Source organism: Manis javanica, chromosome 1 (genome assembly GCF_040802235.1).
Source record: "Manis javanica isolate MJ-LG chromosome 1, MJ_LKY, whole genome shotgun sequence".
Lineage (NCBI taxonomy): Eukaryota > Metazoa > Chordata > Mammalia > Pholidota > Manidae > Manis > Manis javanica.
In genome coordinates this window covers 79,607,944-79,632,522 of record NC_133156.1, presented here as the reverse complement: position 1 = coordinate 79,632,522, position 24,579 = coordinate 79,607,944, and the positions used below count along the sequence as shown (strand labels likewise).

General features: G+C 37.8%; 1 protein-coding gene across 1 annotated transcript in view; it reads left to right on the top strand.

Annotated features, from left to right (window-relative positions):
• Positions 1–19,495, top strand: part of ADGRV1 (adhesion G protein-coupled receptor V1) — a 577,341-nt gene extending 557,846 nt beyond the window's left edge. The window contains exons 89-90 of the mRNA XM_037012118.2: positions 1,895–2,072; positions 17,772–19,495. Coding sequence (XP_036868013.2) covers positions 1,895–2,072; positions 17,772–17,890 — 297 coding nt within the window. The 3' untranslated portion in view covers positions 17,891–19,495. The remainder of the gene's footprint in view (positions 1–1,894; positions 2,073–17,771) is intronic.
• The last annotated feature ends 5,084 nt before the right edge of the window (positions 19,496–24,579 follow it).

Sequence of the window (24,579 nt, the reverse complement as noted above, 5' to 3'; positions counted from 1 at the left end):
GCTTCACAAACAGTCAAGGTAGGAGAGCAAGGTACAGGCTTTTATTTAGAAATAAAGTGAGAGGAGAGAGCTCCTGGCTCACGCCAGGAGGGGACAAGAGAGCCCGGGATGGTGCGTTTAATCTAAGGTACAACACAGAATTTTAAATAGAGTAGCTATCTATAAGGACATACTGAACTGAAAAATAGAAGTTCTTTGATAGTATTCTAAACTTTCTTTTAACTGAATGATTAAAAAGATAGTTCTATCCTGAAAGGATTAAATATATTCTAGGGAATTTATAGGCAGTTGAGGATTTGGGGGAACTGAGGACTTAAGGCTTGTACCACCTGCCCTGCCACTAAGGTGGGCTGGGTTGTTGTCTGTTTGCTAGGGCTGTTTACAGTGAAGTCACGGGTTATGCTGAGATACCCTTGGGGAACACTCAAACATTCCAAGCCAAGCTGCTCCTGGCATTTTTACCTTTAACTGATCTCACTGAAGATGTCTATATTCTAGTCTGGTATCTTTACCCTAGAGAATTAGTGTGACCTTGACTTTGCATAATGCTGAACACAGGGACTTTACACTGTTACACTGCTTTGACTGTAAATGTCTTGCCTTGCTTTTACTGGAGGCCCTCACCCTACTCTGTCTAAGCCCATGGTCCCTGTCTCATTTGTACTCCAAAGTTCTTAAAACTGAATTATTTCCACATCACAGTAGATGCCAAAAGGAATGGAAACCTTTAGCATCAGCAATTCAGGAGTAAATTTTTTTTGTTTTGTCTTTTGATTGGTTAGCCAAGCTACCCTTTGTCTAGATCTGAAGTACACAATACAATAACCATTAGCTATGTGTGGCTATTTAAATTTAAACTAACTACAATTAAATAACATTACAAATTAAGTTCATTGATCACCCTGGCCACATTCAGGCGCTCAGTAAGCACATGTGTCTGGTAGCTCCCCAAATGGAGCGTACGGATATAAAACATTTCCACCATCACCGAAAGTTCTGTTGAACAGTGCTGGTCTGGATGTGCGACTTCTAAGTGAAATTTTTAAGGTATCTTCTCACATATTTATTTCGACAATCTTTAGGTCCCTTTTCTCAGTATGAGACCCTCCTGCAATCTCAGAAAACCATGCATTAAGAGGCAGCAGCTGTGACAGTTCAGTTCCTGGGCCTGAGCCATTACTTGACTGTTCATTTAGAGTGTTGCACAATGACATACCCTAAAGTGTTCTCTACATTCCTCAGAGGCTTAGAATTGGCCTTGATCCAGCTGTCAGTGAGGGACTGTCCGGGACATGCCAGAAAGCCATCCAGGAGAAGGGAACCATTAGGAAAGGAAGGATTAAGGGGTTGTTTATCAGTCACCAAGAAGGAAGTGAATGTATTTTAATCCTTTTAGGATAGAACTATCTTTTTAATCATTCAATTAAAAGAAAGTTTAGAATACTATCAAAGAACTTTTATTTTTCAGTTCAGTATGTCCTTATAGATAGCTATTCTATTTAAAATTCTGTGTTGTACCTTTGATTAAACATTAGGAGAGTTCTTCTCCAGTTCTTAGATTTTTAGCAATTTTCTTTGCACACATCTTACAAAAAACCAGTTTTGATTGAGTTAAAAAATTATTTTCTTCACCTGCACATGACAGCACAGAAATCTACAAGTAATTCAAATAGAGAAAGCGTTTAGAATCAGCAGATTAAGACTATCTCATGGAGAGACATACTTTTTTAAAGAACAAAGGTGTAAATAAATGGTCTCACTTCTAAACAGTTCAACAGCCCCTTCATTTGGCCTTTGTGATGAGATGCAAGATAAATTGTTCATATAGATTTCAGAGTAAGTATGTACATACTCATATTATGATTTCCTTTTCTCCCCACCCCAACCCAAAAAGGTGCCGCCTGACTGGGAGAGAGCATCCTTCCAACAAGCCAGACAGGCCAGCTCTGACTTAAAGCCAAGTCCACAGAATGGTGCCACTTTCCCTTCCTCTGGAGGATATGGCCATGGGTCACTAATAGCTGACGAAGAGTCCCAGGAGTTTGATGACTTGATATTTGCATTAAAAACTGGTACGTATGAACCCACAAGCCACATTAGAAGTAGGCAGTCTTGCTGTGCTACAAATTCTGTCTTCTTCCCATGAAGCTGCAGAAGTATAATCAGTCGCCCTGAGCACATCCTGATTCTCATGATCAATTCCTAACCCCTGCCAAACTCTAGGATATTTTGTTCTTGGCACCAAATATAACACAACCTAAAAATACAGTTTGCTTTTTAGGAAAAGACATACTAAATGTAAATCTCTCTGTTCTGGGATCTTGCTAGAACCCCAAGATACTATTAAGACAAGTTCAGCGCTACAAGGCAATCTCGTAGGGACCGAGTTTTGCCTCCAACCTGCCGAAGACTTTCTTACGGGGTATTTTTGAAGCAGAAACTTTGAAAGGCAACATAATGGGCCTCCTGTAGTTTTACAGATTCCGAAGTGCCAACACATATAGTATTTAATTGGCTCTTCCTATATGTTTCACCACACTCAACTGTGACTCCAATGGATAGTTGTTTTCAAATCAAAAATGCAGTTTTTTGTTATTTCTTTGTCTCAGAAAAACATTGAACTGTCACTGTTATAAAAGTTTCAGTGAACTTTTCATTTCTAGATGTACGAACAAGCAACAAGATTTGCCCATTGTCAAATGAACCTGTTGAAATAATTATTCAAAAGTATGTTTTACTTTATATATATATGTCCCTGTATTCAGAATATTGCTTTGTACTTGGTAAACCTTTTGTAGATATTGTTGGAGAGTCAGTGAATGAATGAATGAAAGAAACTTAGAGTTTTCTTGGAAGAAGAAAGAGTAAAATAAGTAGTGTAAAGAGTTATTAATTATTGAGATCAAGATTTTTTTCTTTAATTTTCAGTTGAGAGTTCTTGAAAAATATGTAGGTTTTAAACAGGTAAGAGTAGAGGGGAAGACATTACAGACTGATGGCATGGAATTAGCCAAAGTCCAGCACCTGCAGGTACATGGCCTGCTTAGGGCAAACAGGCACTACAGTGTGGCTGAGGTGGAGGGTGAGTGGGCCAGGCAACAGGAGAAAGGCCTGAAATGCGTTGTTAATAATTTACTGCAGTGCCCCAGCTGGGTCTCAGTGAACACCCTCCCTGAGACATTTCTAGTCATCCTCAATGGGCGGATCCTCTAACTGAATATATTTGAGAAACTGCAGAGATTCATAATTCACATCGGTATATTAGCAGCTCTAAAAAGTTCGACAGTAAAGAAACCCACTTCACTTAATTTAACTTGGTGTTTCTGAAACACATTTGGTGATAAATTTATTTTAGGGGAGCAGAAAGCTTACTGGTATTTTGTAGAATACTAAAATGCTATTCCGATGCCATGCTATGGAATGGAATTTTTATAGAACCTAGTGAGCCATGGAGGTTTTTGAAGAGAGGAATGGCATGTTCCCACTGGTTTTTGAGGCAACATAACTCTTATGAAAGTATGAAGAATAAACTTAGAAGCCAAATCAGGAAGGCCGGGAGGTTGTTACAGTTGTCTAAGGGAATGAGATTCAGACCTCAGATTTGGGAATTAGAAATAAAAAAGAAGATGAGCACAAGAGGAACACTCGCAGAGCCCTAAGAGGACAGTCGGCCAAGGCTCAGGCCTGTCACCAACACAACACGAATTGTATGGAGAGCAGTCATTCATTTATTTGTTCGCAGGGGGAGACTGGTGAGTTCAGGTTTGGGCATACTGATTGTTAGACCTGTAGCTCTTAAATGTTCAGATTAAAAGATCTTAAGCAGGAGATCAGGGTCAGAGGTATTAATCTGAAATGTCTCAGTGTGAAGATTATATTTGAAGCTATGGGGATGAGTAAATTTGCTCTGGGAGGGTGGAAAGAGAGAGCTGAGAGGGAAAGAAAAGACGTGAGTGAGGAAGGGAAACAAGAACACTCGAGATGATACCCGTGTTTAAATGACAAGAGGGTCCCTCAGTGAGAAAAAGAACTAGAGAGAAGAGGGTTTCATGCCAGAGGGAAGGAACAACTGCATAAAATGCTCATTAGTGTTTGGACTAAAAAGAAGCTTTCAGATTACAAATAATCCTCAGGGAAGATTATGTCCCCAACACTACAAAGTGGTCAGTTGTTGATGTTATAATACTGGAAACATAAAAGAAATTCTTGTAGCATAATTAAATTAGTGTGGGTCCTATATATATAAAACCAAGTATTAAATGCATTCAGTTCAGGAATGTATGGAATGACTTGCTTACTTATATACTGAGTTTCGCATTCCTTAGAGTTCACTAAACTAGTTAGGAATTAAATTCTTAAAAGAACCAAAATAGCAGACTGTAACACTCATTACCTCTATTTTTAGAAAAGGTACTATAATAATCAAGCACCACCCCCTAGACACTTTCCATCATGGAATATGGTCAAATCAAAGGAGCAGTCCACATGTCATTCCATCTACAGCAGAATTTGCCATTGACACATATGCCAGATTTGGAACAACAGGGGTTTTGTTTGAATCCTTATAGCATTTTAACAGTTTTTGAGCAAAAATGTAGACATTGAGAGCTCATTAAAAACCCAGAATTTCTTCAAAAAATAAATAAATCTAGCACAACACTGCTTGATTGGAGCTGAGTAGTGACTGCCCCTTGAGACAGAATATGAACTCTCCAGTTTGCCTGATTCTCGTCAGATGTGTATCCCTGGTTTATGCCAGCCTCCCTGGTCTTTGTGACATTTGGGTTTGCAAACCTTGATCTGTCTCAGGTCCACCTTACCTGTGGGCCACTGCAAGTTAAGTACTAGGAAGAGTAGTCTTTAAGTCTTTTTTATTTGAGCCCCAAATTTGAAAAGCTATATAACCCTTTACATATATTTAAATGAATATCTGAAGATTTTCATCAGAAGTTCAAATAGAATCAAATAATGTAATTCCACTGTATTATAAATTTTGGTATTTTATGTTGTTCTTTTAAACAAATTCAAAGCAGCCTAAATACCATGGCAATTTGATACCCACTGTCAATGATTTCATTTAAAAAATATATGAGCAGACTTTTCTTTTACAGTCAGAAACTTTGCATCATTCTCTTTTCTACTTGAACTTGTATTCCATTCCACTCCTACAACAGAATTTTATCCTAACCTAATGGAATATACTTAATGCTTGCAAGTTCATTTAATCTTCACCCACTCATACTTTTCTCCAATTATATATATATATATATTTCAACTTAAATTTTTTTAAAGACTTCAAAGTATCAAAAATTTCTTTTGTATGAACTTATCGTTAAAATTATTGTTAGTCTACAGTTGAATAAATCAGCATTGATAACAAAAACATTAGGTGTTTTGGCAAATAATTATTTTTAAAAATTCTCTTCAGAAGAGTGAATAGGGCAGTTTAAATATCTGGGAGTGTATTTTCTGAAAGCTGTACTTGCTACGTCACCTTGCATCCTTTGTAAATGCTTCATATACCACGAGTTAAAGGAATCTCAATTTGAAGCTCCTGCTTTAGCCACTTTATGAAGGACCCCAAAAGCACTAACCTGGAGCACAGTATAGCATTATAGTATGAGGTGGGGCAGCCAGCTCCCAGATTTAGCATAGACTTTAGCTAAATCACTTAACATACTTTCTCATCTATAATAGCTGGGCTAGCAAACTGCTATTTTCCTTTCTATTTCAAAAATTGTACCTGAGAATATTTTCTTATTTTCAATAATTTCTGGAGTGTACCTAAGGATATTCTCCTTGAGAGTTTATATAATAGTCAGCCACAGGTTGCTCCCTGCATTCCAGGCTTTCTGGGCCTTCCACCACTTCTTAGATCTATAGCTGACCTTTGGCAATACTGGAAATGTAAGATAAAAATAGGCCTTTGGCATTAGATAACCCTTCTTTTTAACATTCTTATTTTTTAGTTTTAGGGTCATTCACAATAAAGCATTCTATGCACAGGTGGTAGGTAAAAGCATTTTCTGTGTTTTTGTATTTTAATAGAAAACTCTTTTAAGAACTACCTTAAAGGTGAAAAAAGAAAGTGCTTCCTTAATTGTGGGACTTCAGGCACTGGTAGGACGAGGTGGGAAGAGATCTATTTGTCCCCTCTGAATTGCACCTACACATCAGTTTTGTCTTGTGTACTTCTCTTTCTCTAGGTCCTGCACTAAAATATGTGTCACAGAGTATATAACAGGCAGAATAGAGGTCAGTAAGCCACAAATAAGTCACAAAGGCCAGTTGGAAGAGCCTAGGAAGCATGATCCATCTAAGCACAAAATCTACATAGCCGGAAAGGTTGGCCAGATGAACACATTGAAATAAAATTCAGGGCTAGTCCTGATGGACTAAGGCATATGGTACACAGGACTAGAATTCATCTCAGTAAACCTGGATATATAACAGTGCTGGGTTGATGCTCTGTATAGGATGAATAGATAGATAAGTGAATGGATAAATGCATGGAATTATTTCAGGCAGTGGGATAACTCAGGTCTTTAACAGTAACTGTGTTGATACCATTTCTTTACCCTTTTAATCACTCTCAGAACTCATCAGCTTTCAACCTGGAATAATTTTGAGAGATTTAAACACATACTAAAATACTTTTAACATAGTAGATAAAACATCTTGGGTACTGTAAAGGGAAATATCAGAATGCCATTGCTCTAGGGGACTTCTAAGAGGAAAAGCCCAGGTAGCCAGTTTCCAAATTGGAAAACCATCACTTCTTTACAAGCATTTACAAATGTGTCAGCAGGCTCCAAGGTCCTGTTTAACAGCTACAGTTGAATTCCAAAGTGATCAAGACATTGTTTTTCAAGCCAGTGTGTTAGAGTACACTTTTTTGCATATTTTAAAATAATAACAAAGGCAAGTATGTTAAAATGATTTGGTATAAAACAGGAACCCTGGTCCCAAGCAGTCATGGACATTTTTCTATCTGAATTTTAACCATATTGATTTCAAGAAAGGAAGGAAGGGAGAGAGAGAAAGGGAGTGAAGAAGGGGAAAGAGAAAACACTATTGACTTTTTTAATTTGTTAAATAAATTATTTGTCTTACTATGAGAAATCTACATTTCACTCTAAAAGAAGAACATAATATCCTTCAATTGATTGCTTTTGAAACACATCAGCCTTTCCACAGGTGAATTAGACAACTCAGTTCTAGACTAGTGGTGTCCTGGTATTATCAGTGTCCCCAACCAAGACTTCAGGAGAACCAGAACAGTCACTCTAGGACAGCCTTCAGAGACTCAGTTTACCAGAGAGTGAGGGTAGAATGGAAAGGCGTGTACTCTAGTTACATTCCTAACAAGAATGTAGGATTGGCCTACAAAAACTTGGCAATTCTGTCAACCCAATTCTGACAAGATTCTAGAATATGTCAGTTTTGGGGCATAATGGGCTTAGATTTAGGGTCTTTCCTCACAGAAGGCTTCTCCCAGAAAGACTAATCTGATTCCCCATTATCCCTAGTCCTTTAACTTACTGGTTTTACAGCAGACCAATGACACAAATGTCATGGTAAACATTTCCTTTAAATGGTTTGTTTCATTCAGAAGAAGATAAATAACAAGTCTTTGAACACAAGTGAAAAACATTCAGAATCCAGACCCTAATACTCAAAAAACTCATTAAAAATTTCTCTTTCAGAGGTACCACATAAAATCACAATGACTTATTTAACTTTAAGAACTGCAGCCCAGAGTATTAACTTCTGCTGGCAGATACTCAGATCATCCTGGGAGTAACCATTGTTAGAGCTTTGAGTATTTGCATAAACTTATTAACAAACACTTGGTCAAGCCTGTTCCCTAAGCAATGAAATAGTTTTAAATGAAACCAGTTATAAGTCATTCTAAGATGGCAGAGTAGGAAGGTAAGGCAGAAACTTCCTCCCCCAAACACCCCAAGGAAGCAACTACAGCAAATACAACTAAACCTGAAAATGACCTGAAGACTGCAGAACAGACCAGCTACACCTGTGGAAGAAGAGGAGACCACACAGAAAAGGGTAAAGTGGAAGAGCCACAACTGAGCAGGACCCAAGCCCTTCCCCAATTCCAGTCTATCGGGAGGAAGAAGAGGGAACAGAGCAGGGAGGGGATAGGAGTCCAGGAACTCCACTCACCTGCCCTGGAGATCTGCTCTGGGAACATGAGTCCTCATTGCACTGGGTTCTGGTGATTAGTGGGGCTGGACACCAGAGACAGATGGAACACTCTGGGCAGATGAGAATCCAACTGCTTGTGAAGGACAGGCATGCTCCACCGGTCCTGAGACTCAAAGCAGAGGTGGCAGTTTGAAAGACTTGCCAGCAGTGGGAGCAGTGCCAGAATAGTGAAGGTTGGATAGAACTCTCTAAGTAGGAGAAAATGTAGGTGAACATATCTCCCCAGCCCTCCCTTGGTCCAAAAGTTTGAGCACTTCCAGAACTCCCAGAGGCTCCATCCCCCTCACTGGCAGTTCAGCCCCAAGGCACTTCTCTGCACACTGCTAGTACACCAGCCCACTCAGACCATCAGCATCACACTTTGCTGCATAAAGGCTCTCCCAGCTTTCTAGGCCATGTTTCAACCCAACTGAGGAGACACTTGAAGGAGCCAGCTCCAAGCGCTCCTCCTCCCCACCAGTGACCAACCCACATCTTGCACACCTCACCACCACCAGGGGGCACCCATGTAACTCACTGACACAGCATACCATATCACCTTGCGACTTGCCATGCCCCAAACTGCCCCAGAAGTACCAGCTACCACCACCACCCTGCATTCACTGCAGGGCATCCCCACCATCACTGCACAGCAGACAGAGGGAGGCCTCACCCAACCCACAATGATCCCAGTAGAAGCCACTGTCCTGATCGCAAAGGGCTGGCTGAGGCAAACTGCCAGCTACAGCAGACGGAGAGCATTTCCAGCAGACAGGAAGTCAGCCTTCACATTGCCCACCAACAGCAACTGGGGCTCCACTATAAAAGAGAACCATGCACTGGACAGTAAAGAGTCTTGAACTTCTGGACACCACAGGACTCTTTCTTCACAAAGTCATTACTCTCTAGACCAGGAAGCAAAGCATATCTATCTACTACAAAGGAAGAAATGCAGAAACCATGACAAAATGAAGAGAAAGGAATTTGTTCCAACCAAAACTACAGGATAAGACACCAGAAAGAGTTAAACGAAATGGAGATTACCAATCTTCTTGATAAAGATTTCAAAGTAAAAGTCACAAATATGCTCAAAGATCTGCAGAAAAGTATTGAAGATCTCAGGAAAGACTTCAAAAGAGATACAAGAGTTGAAAAAGATCCACTCAGAGCTTAAGAATACAGCACCTGAAATGAAATACAACATGAAGGTAATGAATAATATATTACTACAAGTAGAGGAGACAATCAATGAGATAGAAATTGGAGAACAAAAACACAACGAAGCTAAGGAACAGAGAGAAAAAAGAATTTCTAGGAAGAATGATAAGAGGGCTGTGTAAATCTAAACAAAGCAATATTTGTATACTAGGGGTACCGGAAGAAGAGACAAAGGGATAGAAAGTCTCTTTGAGGAAATAATTGTTGAAACCCCACACCCTAATCTGGGGAAGGAAATAGACACTGAGGTCCTGGAAGTGCAGCGAGTCCCTAACAAAAGGAAACCCAGGGAGACAACACCAAGACATAAAATAATTTGAATGACAAATATTAAGGATATAGAGAATATTGAAAGCAGCCAGAGAGAGGAAAACAATTACTTACAAGGGAAACCCCATTAGACCATCATCAGACTTCTCAGCAGAAATTTTACAGGCCAGAAGGAAAAAGAGGAAATATTTAATTTATTAAACAGAAAGACCTTCACCCAAGATTCCTCTACCCAGCAAGAATATCATTCAGATTTGAAGCAGAGATTTAACAATTCCCAGATGAACAAAGCCTCAGGGAATTTATAACTACTAAACCAGCATTACAGGATATGTTAAAGGGACTGCTGTAGATGGAAATGTTCCTAAGCCTAAATAATTTTATCCAGTGAAAATAAACCCACACTAAAGGAAGGAGACCAGTTAATTACTAAGGAAGTATAAAATTAAAATGAAACAAAAGTAGTAAAACAAACTATACACAAAAATCAGGAGATACACAAAAAGTGCAGTTTATGACATCTAATATAGTATGGAGGAGGAAGAAGAGAAAAAGTACTTTTAAATTGTGCTTGAAATAAAGCAGTCAGCAACTTAATATAGACTACTATATAGTCAGAAAGCTATCCTTGAACCTTTGGTAACCACAAATCTAAAGCCTTTAATAGATACTCAAAAAATTAAAAAAGAGAAATCCAACCACAGCACTAAAGAAAATCATCAAATAACAAGAGAAGAGAAGAAGAAAGGAACAGAAAAGAGCTATAAAAACAACCAAAAAACAATTAAGAAGATGGCAATAAGTACATACCTATCAATAATTACCTTCAATGTAAAAGGACCAAATGCACCAATCAAAAGACACAAAGTGGCAGAATGGATAAAGAAACAAGATCCATCTATATGCTGCCTACAGGAGACTCATTTCAGATCCAAAGACATATACAGACTAAAGTGAAGGGATGGAAAAAGATATTTCATGAAAACAATAGGGAGAAAAAGCAGGAGTAGCAGTACTGATATCAGACAAAGTAGACTTCAAAACAAAGTAACAAGACAAGGACATTACATAATGATAAGGGTCAGTCCAACAAGAGGCTATAATCATTTTAAATATATATGCACTCAACATAGGAGCACCCAAATATGTAAAATAACTACTAACAGAATTAAAGGGGGAAATAGATTGCAACACCTTTATTTTAGGAGACTTTAACACATCACACACATCAATACACAGATCAACCAGACAGAAAATAAACAGACACTAAATAATACATTAGATTGGATGGACTTAACAGATATTTACAGAACATTTCACCCAAAAGCAGGAGGATGCACATTCCTAAGTGTACATGGAACTTCCTCCAGAATACATCACATAACTAGATCACAAAAAGAGCCTCAATACATTCAAAAAGATTGAAATTGCTTCAGGCAGCTTCTCAGACCACAATGGTATGAAATTAGAAATAAAGTCCACAAGGAAAAAAAGCCTACAAACACAAGGAGCCTAGACAATATGCTTTTAAATAATCAGTGGATCAATGACCAAGTTAAAAGAGAAATCAAGCAATACATGGAGACAAGTAAAAACAGAAATTTGACAGTCCATAATTTGTGGGATCTGCAAAAGTGGTACTAAGAGGGAAGTACTTAGCAATACAGGCCTACCTCATGAAAGAAGAAAAATCTCAAATAGTCTAAACTTGCAATTAAAGTAGATAAAGAAGAACAATTGACACCCAAAATTAGTATAAGGAGGGACATAATAAAGATCAGAGCAGAAATAAAACATAAAATAGAGCAGAAGAAAATCAGTGAACCCAACAGCTAGTTCTTTGAGAAAATATACAAAATAGAAAACCCCATTCAAGACTTTTCAAGGAAAAAAAAGTACACAAAATCAGAAATATAGAAGGAATGGTCACAACAGATACCACAAAAACAAAGACTTAATAGAGAATACTGTGAAAAATTATATGCCAATAAATTGTAGAACCTCCCAAGAAATGGACAAAATCCTAAAAAGATAGAACCTTCTAAGGTTGACCCAGGAAGAAAAAATCTGAACAGACTAACACCAGCAATGAAATTGAATTGGTAATAGACTCCCAACAAACAAAAGTCTTTGACCAGATGGCTTCACAGCTGAATTCTACCAAACATTTATAAAAGAACTAATACCCATCCTTAAAGTATTTCAAAAAGTAGAAGAGGAGGGAATACTTCCAAACTCAGAAATTCTATGAGGCCAGCATCACCCTAATACCAAAACCAGACTAAGATACCACAAAAAAAGAAAATTATAGACCAATATCCTGGATGAACATAGATGCAAAATACTCAACAAAATATTAGCAAACGAAAGTCAAAAATACATCAAAAAGATCAAGACCAAGTGGGATTTATTCCAGAGATGCAAGGATGGTATAATATTCATTGATCAATAAGTGTGATACACCACATCAACAAAAGATAAGATAAAACCCATATGATCATCTCAATAGAAAATCATTTGACAAAATTCAACATTCTTTCATGATATAAATGCTCAATACAATGGGTATAGATTTACATACCTCAACACAATAAAGGCCACATAAGACAAACTATAGCTAATATCATATTCAATGGTGAAAAGCTGAAAGCTTTCCTCTAAGATCAGGAACAAGACAAGGATGTCCACTCTCATCACTTTTATTCAACATAGTACTGGAAGTCCTAGCCATAGAAATCAGACAAGAAAAAGAGATGAAATCCATCCAAATTGGTGAGGAAGAAGGAAATGGTTACTCTTTGCAGATGACATACTATATATATAGTAAACCCTAAAAACTACACCAAAAAAAACCAATTAAACCTAAAACTGGACTCAGCAAATTTGTAGGGTACAAAATTAATACACAGAAATCTGTTGTGTTCCTGGATTCTAACAATGAACTAGCAGAAAGGGAAATCAGGAAAACAATTCCATTTGCAATTTCATCAAAGGAAACTACCTAGGAATAAACCTAACCAAGGTGGTAAAAGACAAAAGACCTGTACTCTAAAAACTATAAGACACTGATGACAGATATTGAAGAAGACACAAGTAAACGGAAACCTATCCCATGCTCATGGATAGGAAGAATTAATATTTACAAAATGGCTATCCTGCCCAAAGCAATTGACAGATTCAGTGCAATCCCTATCAAAATAACAATGGCATTTTTCATTGAACTAGAACAAATAATCCTAAAATTTGTATGGAACCACAGGAGACCCTGAATAGCCAAAGCAGTACTGAGAAAGAAGAACAAAGCTGGGGGTATTATGCTCCCTGACTTTAAGCTATACTACAAAGCTGCAGTAATCAATACAGTACAGTACTAGCACAAGAATAGAGCCATGGATCAATGGAACAGAATAGAGAGCCCAGATACAAACCCATTCATATATGGTCAATTAATATATGATAAAGGAGCCATGAACATACAGTGGGGAAAGACAAAGCCTCTTCAATAACTGGTGTTGTGAAAACTGGCAGCTACATGCCAGAGAACAAAACTGGTTACTGTCTAACTCCACATAGAGAAGAAGTAAACTTGAAATGAATCAAAGACCTGAATGTAAGTCATGAAACCATAAAACTCTTATAAGAAAACATAGGCAAAAATCTTTTGAACAGAAGTATGAGCAGTTTTTTTCTGGACACATATCCTAGGGCCAGGGAAACAAAAATGAACAAGTGGGACTACATCAAACTAAAAAGCTTATGTACAGCAAAGGACACCATCAGCCGAACAAAAAGACATCCTGTTAAAGTATGAGAGAATATATTTATAAACCCATTCAATAATGGGTTAACATTCAAAATATATAAAGAGCTTATACACCTCAACATGCAGCAAACAACCCATTTAAAAAAATGGGCAGAGGACCTGAACAGACATTTCTCCAAAGAAGAAATGCAGATGGCCAACAGGCACATGAAAAGATGCTCCACATTGCAAATCAAAACCACAGTAAGATATCACCTCATACCAGTCAGAATGGCCACTATCCAAAAGACAAGAAAAAAGTGTTGGTGAGGATGTGGAGAAATGGGAACCCTCCTATGCTGTTGGTGGGAATGTAAATTGGTACAGCCACTGTGGAAAGCAGTATGGAGTTTCCTCAAAAAAACTATAAATAGAAATACCATTTGACCCAGTAATTCCACTTCTGGGAATTTACCCAAAGAAAACAAAATCCCTGACTTGAAAAGATATATGCATCCCTATGTTTCTTGCCACATTATTTACAGTAGCCAAAATGTGGAAGCAACCTAAGTATCCATCAGTAGATGAAGGGATAAAGAAAATGTGGTACATATACATAATGGAATATTATTCAGCTATTAAAAGAAAAGGAAATCCTGCCATTTGCAACAACATGGATTGACCTAAAGGGTATTATGCTCAGTGAAATAAGCCAGGCAGAGAAAGACACATACCATATGATTTCACTTATTTGTGGAAAATAAAAATAAAGCAAAGCAGAAGGAACAACAATACAAATTCATCATGAGGATAGTAGTACAACATGGAGAATATAGTCAGTGATTCTGTAATATCTTCCTATGTTGACAGATAGTAACCATGCTAGAGGGGGTGATAATAATATGGGTAGCTCTTGAACTATGTTGCATATTTGAAACCAATGTAAGGTTGTCTATCAACAATACTTCAATAAATGATGTAGAAGAAAATACCCTCCATTGGGATCAGAAGCCAGTTGGATATCTTCATTCTGTGACTTTCCTGCTGTATGATGTGAATAACTCCATGAACACGTCTGATCCTGATTCAATCCCTGCAGCTCTAAAACAGGACTAATAAACATCCCTTTTCCTGACTAAAGCATGTTGAAATGTTGAGGAAAGGCGAGATGCTAGGTAAATGTAAATGATCATTTCTAGTTCCTTTGATATTGCCTTGTCTGTCTACCAAAGGGAGAGTAACTTTTACCATGATCACAATTACTGGATTTTTCTTGAATTTTTGGCTTAAAATTTAAGCTCAAAATGCCTTTCAGGAAATCACAATACTCACTGCAAAATGCCCTCCTAGACTAATGAATTACAAGCAGACGAGAGATGTACTGTGCTCCCAGTCTGTCATGTTACTACTGTGTGTAATATGTGCCATTTTTGAGTCTCAATGAGGGATTGGGATTTGAGTATTATGCATTTTTTCTCAACTGGGCTGAAACTGAGAAGGAGGATGAGGTGGGCCATGGAGATGTGGTAGTTCAATGGGAGGCTCTATCTAAAACTTGGTGACGCTCACAGGGCTCTGGGCTATTAACCAATCCAGTCATACCCATTCACTTGCAAAGCTGCAGGCTGTGATAACCTCCCAGCCCTGTGTACTGTGTCCCCAGGGCAGGCAAATGCATATGTAATCCTAATGAGATTTAGAGCAGGCAACACGGAAATCAGTAGTTTCAGTCAGGAAGTCCCACTTTGCCCTGATGATAATCATGGGGTCCTCTCTATTTCTCTGTAGTTGATCCTGTATTGGGCAACTTTGTTACCTAGCCCTTTAGTTCTTCTCACTCAGATCGAGCCGCTATAGGCCTCTGGGCCTCAGTCACCTTCTCCTTACAGAGCAGCCAATGTCATACCTAACCACTGAGGTTATTACAAGATGGACAGTTTCCCTGCTCCCCTGGCAGAGAAGCATGGGCCCTGTGTCCTTCTAAGGCATGATGGAGGACTCAAAGGTTCCCTTCAAGGGCCAAGCAAATACCATAAATGATTCAAGAGAGTTGGATGAAAACAGTGGCAAATCAGAAGGAATACCAGATCTGTGTGTTTGTTTCTTTTTTTTTTTCTTCAATCCAGAAATGCAGGCCCTGTGTTGCCTTCTGCTTTTTCAAGAAATAACAAAAATCTGGTATTTTTTATGTGACATGTATTAATTTTGGCAAGTAACTAAGTTGTTTTTAAACTACATTGTCAGTGGCAATATCCTACCTAGTTCTTAACTTGAAGAGAGTTCAAGGGTGTTTGTTGCACATTTTGCTTCATGGTTTACATATACGTTGTATGTAGAGGTACCATTTATTTTGTCATCCAAACCAGGGCAATTTGAGAGAGTAAACGGGATGTGATTAATATTTTTTCAGGTATAAACTAGGGCTTTCTCTTCAAATATTATTTGAATAATTTCAAATATCCTCTTCCTCATTTTGAAGGAATGGTGAAAGACGTGTTTGTGAAAGGCTGTGGAAATGGGCCTCGATAAAGGGGTGGGAAGACACTCAAGCTGGAATTAACGTGATACATGCAGGACCAAAAGACCTGCACTTTGAGAAAGCTCCTCAATGGGCAAAGGTTGAAATATGTCTGTGTGGTAGTATGGAAGCAGATTAGGAAGTGCCTTTAAAGCCAGTGCACAAGGTTCCATACTTCATGCCACTGGCAAGGGGAACGAATGTCTGTTATTGAGAAAGAGATGGCCCTGGAATGCAGCAGGGATCAGAGGGACAGAGACAATAAAGCTGGAATGGGCATGTTCAAGAGCTAGAAGGCAGAGCATAGTTCATTAATACATTTAACAAACATTTATTGAACACCCCCCGTGGGCTGGGCACTGTCCTGTGAGCTGGGAGATGCAAAGATATAAAGGACATAATCCAGTGGGGGAGTCAGAAGTTTCAAAAGAGAATCATCATGTTTCCATGGGTAGCAGGAGTGATACCTGAGTTGGTATTTATAGGAAGAATGGAGGCAGCCAGATGATGGAGATAGGGAATGAAAAGAGCATCCCAGGCACGTGTGGAAATAGTAGTGAGACATGAAGCTGGAGAGCAGGCAGGGGTCAGGCGGATCGTTTGGGGAAGGCAAGGAAAGCTTCCCGTGGTGAGACAGGAAGAGATTCAAGAGAAGCAGAAGAGCTCTGGAAAGAAGCAGCAGATCAGAAGATGAGATGCACAAGTGCTGTGTCAGGAAAGTGGAGAGAGGAAGTGGGGTTTCAACAGCAGCCTTTAACAGAGAGAGGGTGCCAAAGACAGAGATCCAGAAGACGGAGGGTTTGGCTGGAAGAAGGTTGTTAGTGGGCTTCTGCTTCCATCTCCAAAGAGGTTAAGACCATCTTCCTACAGCTACCAGTGCTGCAGAATCACCTTACCTATGTCTCAGACAGAAAGATAGCTGAGGTGCCCAGCAACTGGTTTTTCACTTTCCTTGTTCACAGAGTCTGGTGGCAGAGAGGGAGGAGCTGGGAGCTGTAATCTCTGGTGATTGAGACCAGCAGCACGCCCTGCAACCACATCCCCTTTCTGCCTTTGTGTGTGAAAGGCAGGGGACAAGCCCTGGAGAGTGTACATAAACTCTGTGTGGTAGAGAAGAAAAGAACAAGGTGTTACTCTGACACACTGTTACATTTTAAAAATTATTCTGAGTTGTAAAAAACAAAGTGAATAGTGGAGCTTCCTCAAAAACAGATTCTGAGCCCTATCTGTAATGAACAGCCAGCCGTGTGGGATTCTTGTGTGGATCTGTTTTGGCACTGGGTTATGTAATTATTTTTATCGTGGGATCAGAGCTGAGTCAGTCAGAGCCAGTGTCTTCCAGGTGCCGAGAGGATGCAGGTATTGTCCGTGCCGTCTGTCTGCTCAGATCTCTGCCCACACTGAGTCTCAGCTGAAGGATCTACCAGATTTAGTACATGTGGGCCTGGAGGTTGTTTTCTAACAGCAAATCCTATCCTCCTTGTTGAAAAATCCTAACAATCTGCCCTATAATTTTTTTTAGTTGTAGTAAGCTCATAACTGGGAAATGCCGTTCTTGGGAGTATTTATACCTGTCAACCATGTAGAAACAGGAAAAAAGATTGAAAGCCCAAACTTGTGTCCAGAAATTAATTTTCACTTATAAAAACTACTGAAAGAAATTCAAAATATAATTTTATAATTTTTAAATATTAATATTTATTCTATAGCTCACTTGTTACTAATACAATAGAAATAAATCTGTGTTAGCTTAATGTGACTTGACCCTTAATTCACTGCACTAAGAGTTGGGAGTTACGTGTTCTTTTCCTACTGTAGGTGCTGGTCTCAGTGTCAGTGACAATGAATCTGGTCAAGGCAGCCAGGAGGGCGGTACCTTGACTGACTCCCAGATCGTAGAACTCCGGAGGATACCCATCGCCGACACCCACCTCTAGCCCCTCAGTAACCATCAGAATGAGGATACTTTCGTATTTGTATTGGCTTTGTGCTAACATTTCATAAGTAGATACAGCCACATAACAGAAATACATGGATTGTACTGGATGATTAACCCAGAAGTGACTGTTGTTTTTGGAATATTAAATTACTTACATTTTTGTGAAACCCAACAGCTTACTGCTATAATGAAAGACTGGATTGATTTCTGTCAATTAATAGTTAATAATGCACATATTCCATAGTTGTTTTTTAGTCATCCTACATGGCTAACATTGTTTAATAAAAGTAATAACAATCAATAAAAACCATAGAATCCTTTTGGCATCACCCGGCTCATTATTTATGAAGAAATGGTGTGCATGAGTGAAGAAACAAACCCTTCTTAGATGATGTCAAGCACCCTGTTCCAGCATTGATACATACAGGTGATCCAGAATCAAGACTAAACAACATCTAGAAAGTGTTCTTTCCTAAAACCGTAAAATTTGTTGTCTGTTAATGATTCTGTACCTAAGGATTGATAGGGTTACTGTATTTTTCATAGTCTTTCATCAAAAGTATGTATTTCTGCTCATGATAAAATTGGGGATCTGAACATTTTCCAGAATAAATGTTCTGTTCCCAGTTAAAAATAACTCCATCAAGCATTTTAGCACAGCTTAAAAGAGGAGGATTCAAACAGTACAGTTTGTTTGGGAGAAATGTTTTCTGGTTTGGATTTTCCAGCCTTCCTTTGTCTTGGAATGAGAAATCAGAAAGTCTATCCCAGAACAAACACTATTGTGTTCGTGATGATTTCATTGACTATGGTTCCAAAAGAATCATTAGGAACAGAACACGTTTGTCCTAAGGAACTCTTTTTGACCTTTTATTTTGGAGTTCTTAAGTAGTTTTGAGAAAATCAGTATGATCTCAAGAAAAAATTAAAATAAAAAATAATTTTGTTCTGTTAATTTCCTTTAGAGACATAATTAAAACATCAGTCCTCTATCATCATTGTTAAAAGTGGATTTATTTTTTATAAAACCTGAGGTGGCATTATTTATCTTGATAAATTATAAAATGACTCCTCTTCCTGTTCCCCAACTTCCATCTCCTCCCTCTTAGATTGAGTTTGATCAGTGGATTGTCTTTGTAGATAGAAAACAAAAGCTACAATGACAAAAAGCCAACAGCAAGACAAAGGCTGCATCATTGAGGAGTTATAATCCTTTTTCAGAACCTTAGCAACTGTGATAATAAGATCGAGTTTATTTTAAGTGAAAGAGATTGGTTGTCTTTTTCAACCTACAGCATTGCATTGCAGTCTGTTCTATGATAGGGTAGAAGCAACGGATGAAATTGGTTATAATATTTAAAATTAGAGATGAAAACAATGAAATGAGTAAGCATTCTAAATTGTTAATAGGTTTTAATGAATGTGTGGCATAGGTCATCATTACAGAAATGTGAGATTTCATTGTGTGGAATCCATGAATTATAATTATTGTAACATTTTGCAGATGACTAGATTCTTATTTGTCACTTAAAGCAAATTCAATCTTATTACCATCATTTCTAATGTTCCTAAAAGGATTATAGCTTCACCAATGATGAATTCTCCAACAACATGAATTGTCAATTGCTACTTTCATTTCTACATGTCAGATTTTGGGGAAATCTGGCCAAAAACATGATCAATCAAGGACATCTTTCTTCTGATTACTGGATTTCTATTACTGTCAGAAACACCCTCTTGATAAGGAATCAAAGGGCCACCTGCCACTGTTCAGCATGATTCTTTTAAATATAGGAAGAGCTCTAGAAGCAGCAGCGCTAAAACAAATAAGCTTCATATTCAAACAGCAGCAATAATTTGTGGTCCTGTTTCCTCCATATGTAGAATAAATGGGACATCTGCCAGGGAATTACAGTACTATGTAGGAAGAAGCAAATCAGACCAAATTCTTTAAAATGAAAACGGGAAGGCTGGGACTATAACACTACAACTGTTGTCTTTCTTTTTTCAGAAAATCTGACCCTCTTTTTCTCCAAGACATTTTTTTAAACAGCTTTATTAAGATATATTCATATTCCATGCAACTCACCCATTTAAAGTGCGATTCAGCGGTACTGGGTATATGACACCATTGGGGTTTTTTCTTTTAATTGTGGTAAAATGTATGTAACAAAATTTGCCATTTTAGCCACTTTTAAGTGTATTTTTAAACTGGCAGTCATCACCTCTATTTCTAAAACTTTTTAATCACCCCAAAGAGAAACACTTTATTCCCATCTCCACGACATGTTCTTTCCTCTGTCAGTAGACACTGTCCCTGCTTCTGTATTTTTGTGATTTTTAAACTTGTGTTTCTTTCTGTTCTAGGTTTTTTTTCAACTGTCATTTCTTAGAATGTTGAAAAAAAAGGGATTTCCTAATTTGGAAGCAAGTGCAGACAGGTATGTCATCGAGGTGCAGGCAGCAGTGGGGTTGGTTGGATCCCTAAGGTGGGAGACCAGGCAAATGAAAATCTTAGTAAGTAAAACACAGGATTTTACTCTGGAACTTTAGCTTTGAGTTGATGTTCAAACTCTTGAGGTGTTCTAGAGTTTAATCAATACTTTCTGTATCTGTCAAATCTGACCAGAGAGATTTAAATTTAAACACATAATTGGGATGTAAGTGGGAAAAAAAAATACTATTCAGGAAAATCACTCCCAAAAATTTCATCTTGTATTTACCAGTGCTTAAGATCCTCCTTGAGTTAAGCCTTACGCCCCTGGGCAGATCTGAGTGAGCATAGGTCTCAATCAGATAAGTGGTGTTGACCTTTTCAAAGCTGCTGGGTCGCCAGAGTGGATCTCCTCTGCACAGCCTGACCTTGGTGGAAACAAAGCAGCAAGCACATTCCTGTCCGTGTTTCATATTGCCATTTAACTGTTAATGGCATGGATCCAGTCTCCCCGATACTTCTCTAGCGGGATGTAAGCCAAAGGACCATACTCTCCATAAGTGGCATTTGAAGAATGGACCAAGCCACTGAGGCCAGAGATTCCAGTATCTCAAATCTCTAATGAAATAAAGTACAACTCAGATGAGTAACATTCTTATTGGTAAGATTTAACTGGTACACTGAAGTAATTCTTATCTAATGCATTTCTCCTAACCAAACTTTTATCCCATAAAAATAATTTCAACACTATAGTGGGAAAACTAACCTTTACAAAGATTCAGGAAACCCCAGATTTTTTATGTAACTATAACACATGCTAGCTGGTACATACAATGAATGCATACACACTATTCCTATGGAAATGTTGTATTGCAGTCTGTAACTATAACTATTCAAATCACCTTGACAAGTTCAGCAACCCCCTTAATAAGAAATTTACTACACTGGAGATAGAAGTTTAACAAGAAATATATTTAAAACAACCAAGATATTCACTTAACACTTCAGTATCACTGATTTATGGTTAACAGACATCTTTTCCTTAAGTAAATTACATCGTTTCAGGAGAAGAAGCAACTGGAAAATAACTCTGTTTTCTGTCATGTTTCCCCGTGACACTGGGATGTGGTTATCGAGTACTGTGGCCACGGTCTCTGGGAGTGCTTTGGATGCTTCAGCTCAGTTCCCCGCCTGGCCTGGATGCAAGAGCTGGGCCTAACTGTTTTGACTGTGCTCTGAGCACAAGATTAAAGTGAATTCCCTAAAAATGACTCAGCTCAAAGAAATTGTTAGCACTTTCAGGGCATGAAATAATGTTTTAGTCCTGAGAAAAAACATAAGTAATCACTCTTTTCTAATTGAGTAAGAGGATTCCAATTTAAGCAGGGTAAACCATTCTCTATGCCTGTGGTCAGCCTTTAGGAGTTTATGAGCAAAACCAGAAATTTGGTTTTATTCTTTAAATTTAGGAATGTACTGAAAGCATTTGTTTTCTACCATGAATGAAGGAAGGAGACAGTGCAAGCCATTTCAGCATCACTCATTTTGGGTTTAGAGTATGATGACATTCATTTGAAAGGTAAGGGTGTATACTTGAGTGTGTGTCAGAAATAGAGATGGCATAAATGAATTCTTGGAATTCAGAGAAAGAAAAGCAAGGACAATCGTGATAATAACAATTTCCATTACCTTTTACAATGCATGATTTAAAGATACTTTGAAAAGCTGATTAATGAATTGTATGAAACTGTCCATCATCCTGCCCTATAGTATATGTCCTTACATCAAAATCATTCTGAAGACTTTTGCCACATTACAGGAGGGAAGTAAGCAATCATTTAATAAAAGAGCTGAAAGAGTAGTGAGAACAGTAAGACAAATTAGAAAGGTGCCCAAGAGCTATCAGGGGCGTCGTGGTTCTTTTCCTGAATATTCTCTCCTATCAAATAATACACAGGTATTGTATAGTAAATGGGATGTAGTTAATGAATGGTTTCCTCTTTTAAAAGATCATCCTATAGGCCCATGCAAATGGTCATAGAGTGCAGAATTTACTTTCTTTTTTTAAAGGCCTCATGGTATCCCATTATATGTGTATGCCACACAATCGTTAACCATTCATCTTTCAATGGGTATTTGGGTTGTTCCCATATCATGGCTGTTGCAAATAAAGCTCCATTGAACGTGGGTGTGCTAGTATCTCTGAGATACTGATTTCAGTTCTGTTGGGTAAATACCAAGAAGTGAGATTGCTTGGTCTTACGATAGTTCTATTTTTAATTTTTTTGAGGGAACGTCTGTACTGTTTTCCACAGTGTCATGTTATTTTACATTCCCACCAACAGTGTGCAAGAGTTACACATCCTCACTAACACTTGTTGTCTTTTGGTAGTTTAGTAAGAGCCATCCTGACAGGTGTGACGTGACGTCTTGTTGTAGTTTTGATTTGCATTTTCCTGATGATAGGTGATGTTGAACATTTTTTCATATACCTGTGACCATTCTATGTCTTATGTGGAGAAATGCCTATTCAAGTCCTTAGGCCCTTTTTAAAATTTTATCAGGTTTTTTTTTTTTTTACTATTGAGTTTTAAGAGTTCCTTGTATTTTGGAGATTAACCTCTTATCACATATATGGTTTGTGAATATTTTCTCCCGATTCCACAGGTTGCCTTTTTACCCTTTTGATAAATGAAGTATGCCAGTGACAGAAAGATAAATCTGCATGATTCTACTTTGTAAGGTATCTAAAATAGTCAAATTCACATAATCAAAGAATGGAATGGTGCTTTCCTGGGGCTGAGGGAAAGGTGAAATGGAGAGTTAACTAATCAGTGGGCATTAAGTTTCAGTTAAGCAAGATAAGTTCTGGAGATCTGCTGTACAATATTGTATCTATAGTCAACAGTACTTTATTGTACACTTAAAATTTTGTTAAAAGGGTAGCTCTCATGTTAAATGTTCTTACCACAGTAACATAAAAAAAATTTGTAAATTTTCTGACAGAGCTCCTTGATCACTATTATTCACTGTAAGTGCTGGCATTGAATGGAGAAGGAAGTTCAGTATTTTAAATGTTTTCCAATCTCTTCTGGAACTCCTACTGGAAACCTCTCACAGAACTTCTAATGATACCTGCAGAACCCCAATTAGGAAACCCATACTAGACCCTAAGCTCATGAAGAGTGGGAACTACATCATACTTGTTTTCATATTCTAAGCACCTACCACAATGCCTGGAGCAAAATTGATGCCCAATAAATATTTGCTTATATTGAAAAAGAACTCATCTTTATCCTGATATTTAAATAAGAGTATAATTAATTAATCTTTTGTAGATTTAATTACAGATGTTTTACCTTTAAAAATCCAAATGGTTAGTAGTTATTGAACATGTCAGATGCCATATCATCTTCATGTTATTAAACAGTTTTCATTTACAAAGCTGTAAATTGTTGAATTATATCTAATTCATTCTGCTTCCTAGTTATCCAAGGAGTCTTGAAAACTACTGAAGACCTGTGATAAACTTGTTTTCATTTGGCAGTTGTCTATATAACAAGTTTCAAACTAAGGTAGTTTTTAAAGGATTACTGGGCAAGGGGGGAGGTAAAACGAAGAGCAAATAGAAAACAAGAGATAATATTTTCTCTTTATATCTCATTATTATTCCATGGCCTGTTAGTCAGTCATAAGGGCATTGTGTGTGAAAAATTACATATTCATGAATATTTTGTAACCAAAGGGTTTATAATCTACAATTTCTATCATACTTAAATGTGGTTCCAGAGTAGGATGTCAAAGAAGTGTGTATTTGTCATTTCATAGTTGATTGATTATGTCTGTACTAAATGCATTTGAAATAACAGTCTATATTATAACACTCAAACCTAGATAATGTCATTTCTAATCTTAGTGAGCCAAGGAAAGAAGACTGTAATCTGAAGCTAAGATATCAGTGTCCAAGGTTCTGAAGAATATACTCTCACCTTCATAACTGAGCGATGCCTCCATCCCATGCTTTCAGGAAGTAATCATTAATAAGAGTCAAGACCTTCCCTTATCTAGCTACATTGTGATTTCTCAACGTAACACAAAGGCTATGAATCAAAAGTCATTGCTTCTTGCTTATCGCCAAGATAAAAGACTGAACTGTGGAAAGTGACTTTCTTTCTGGCAAAGGACACAATATATGTTTGAAAAAAGCAACTAATTTTTTAAAAAATAAACATTTTAAAGTTGCTGAAACCAAA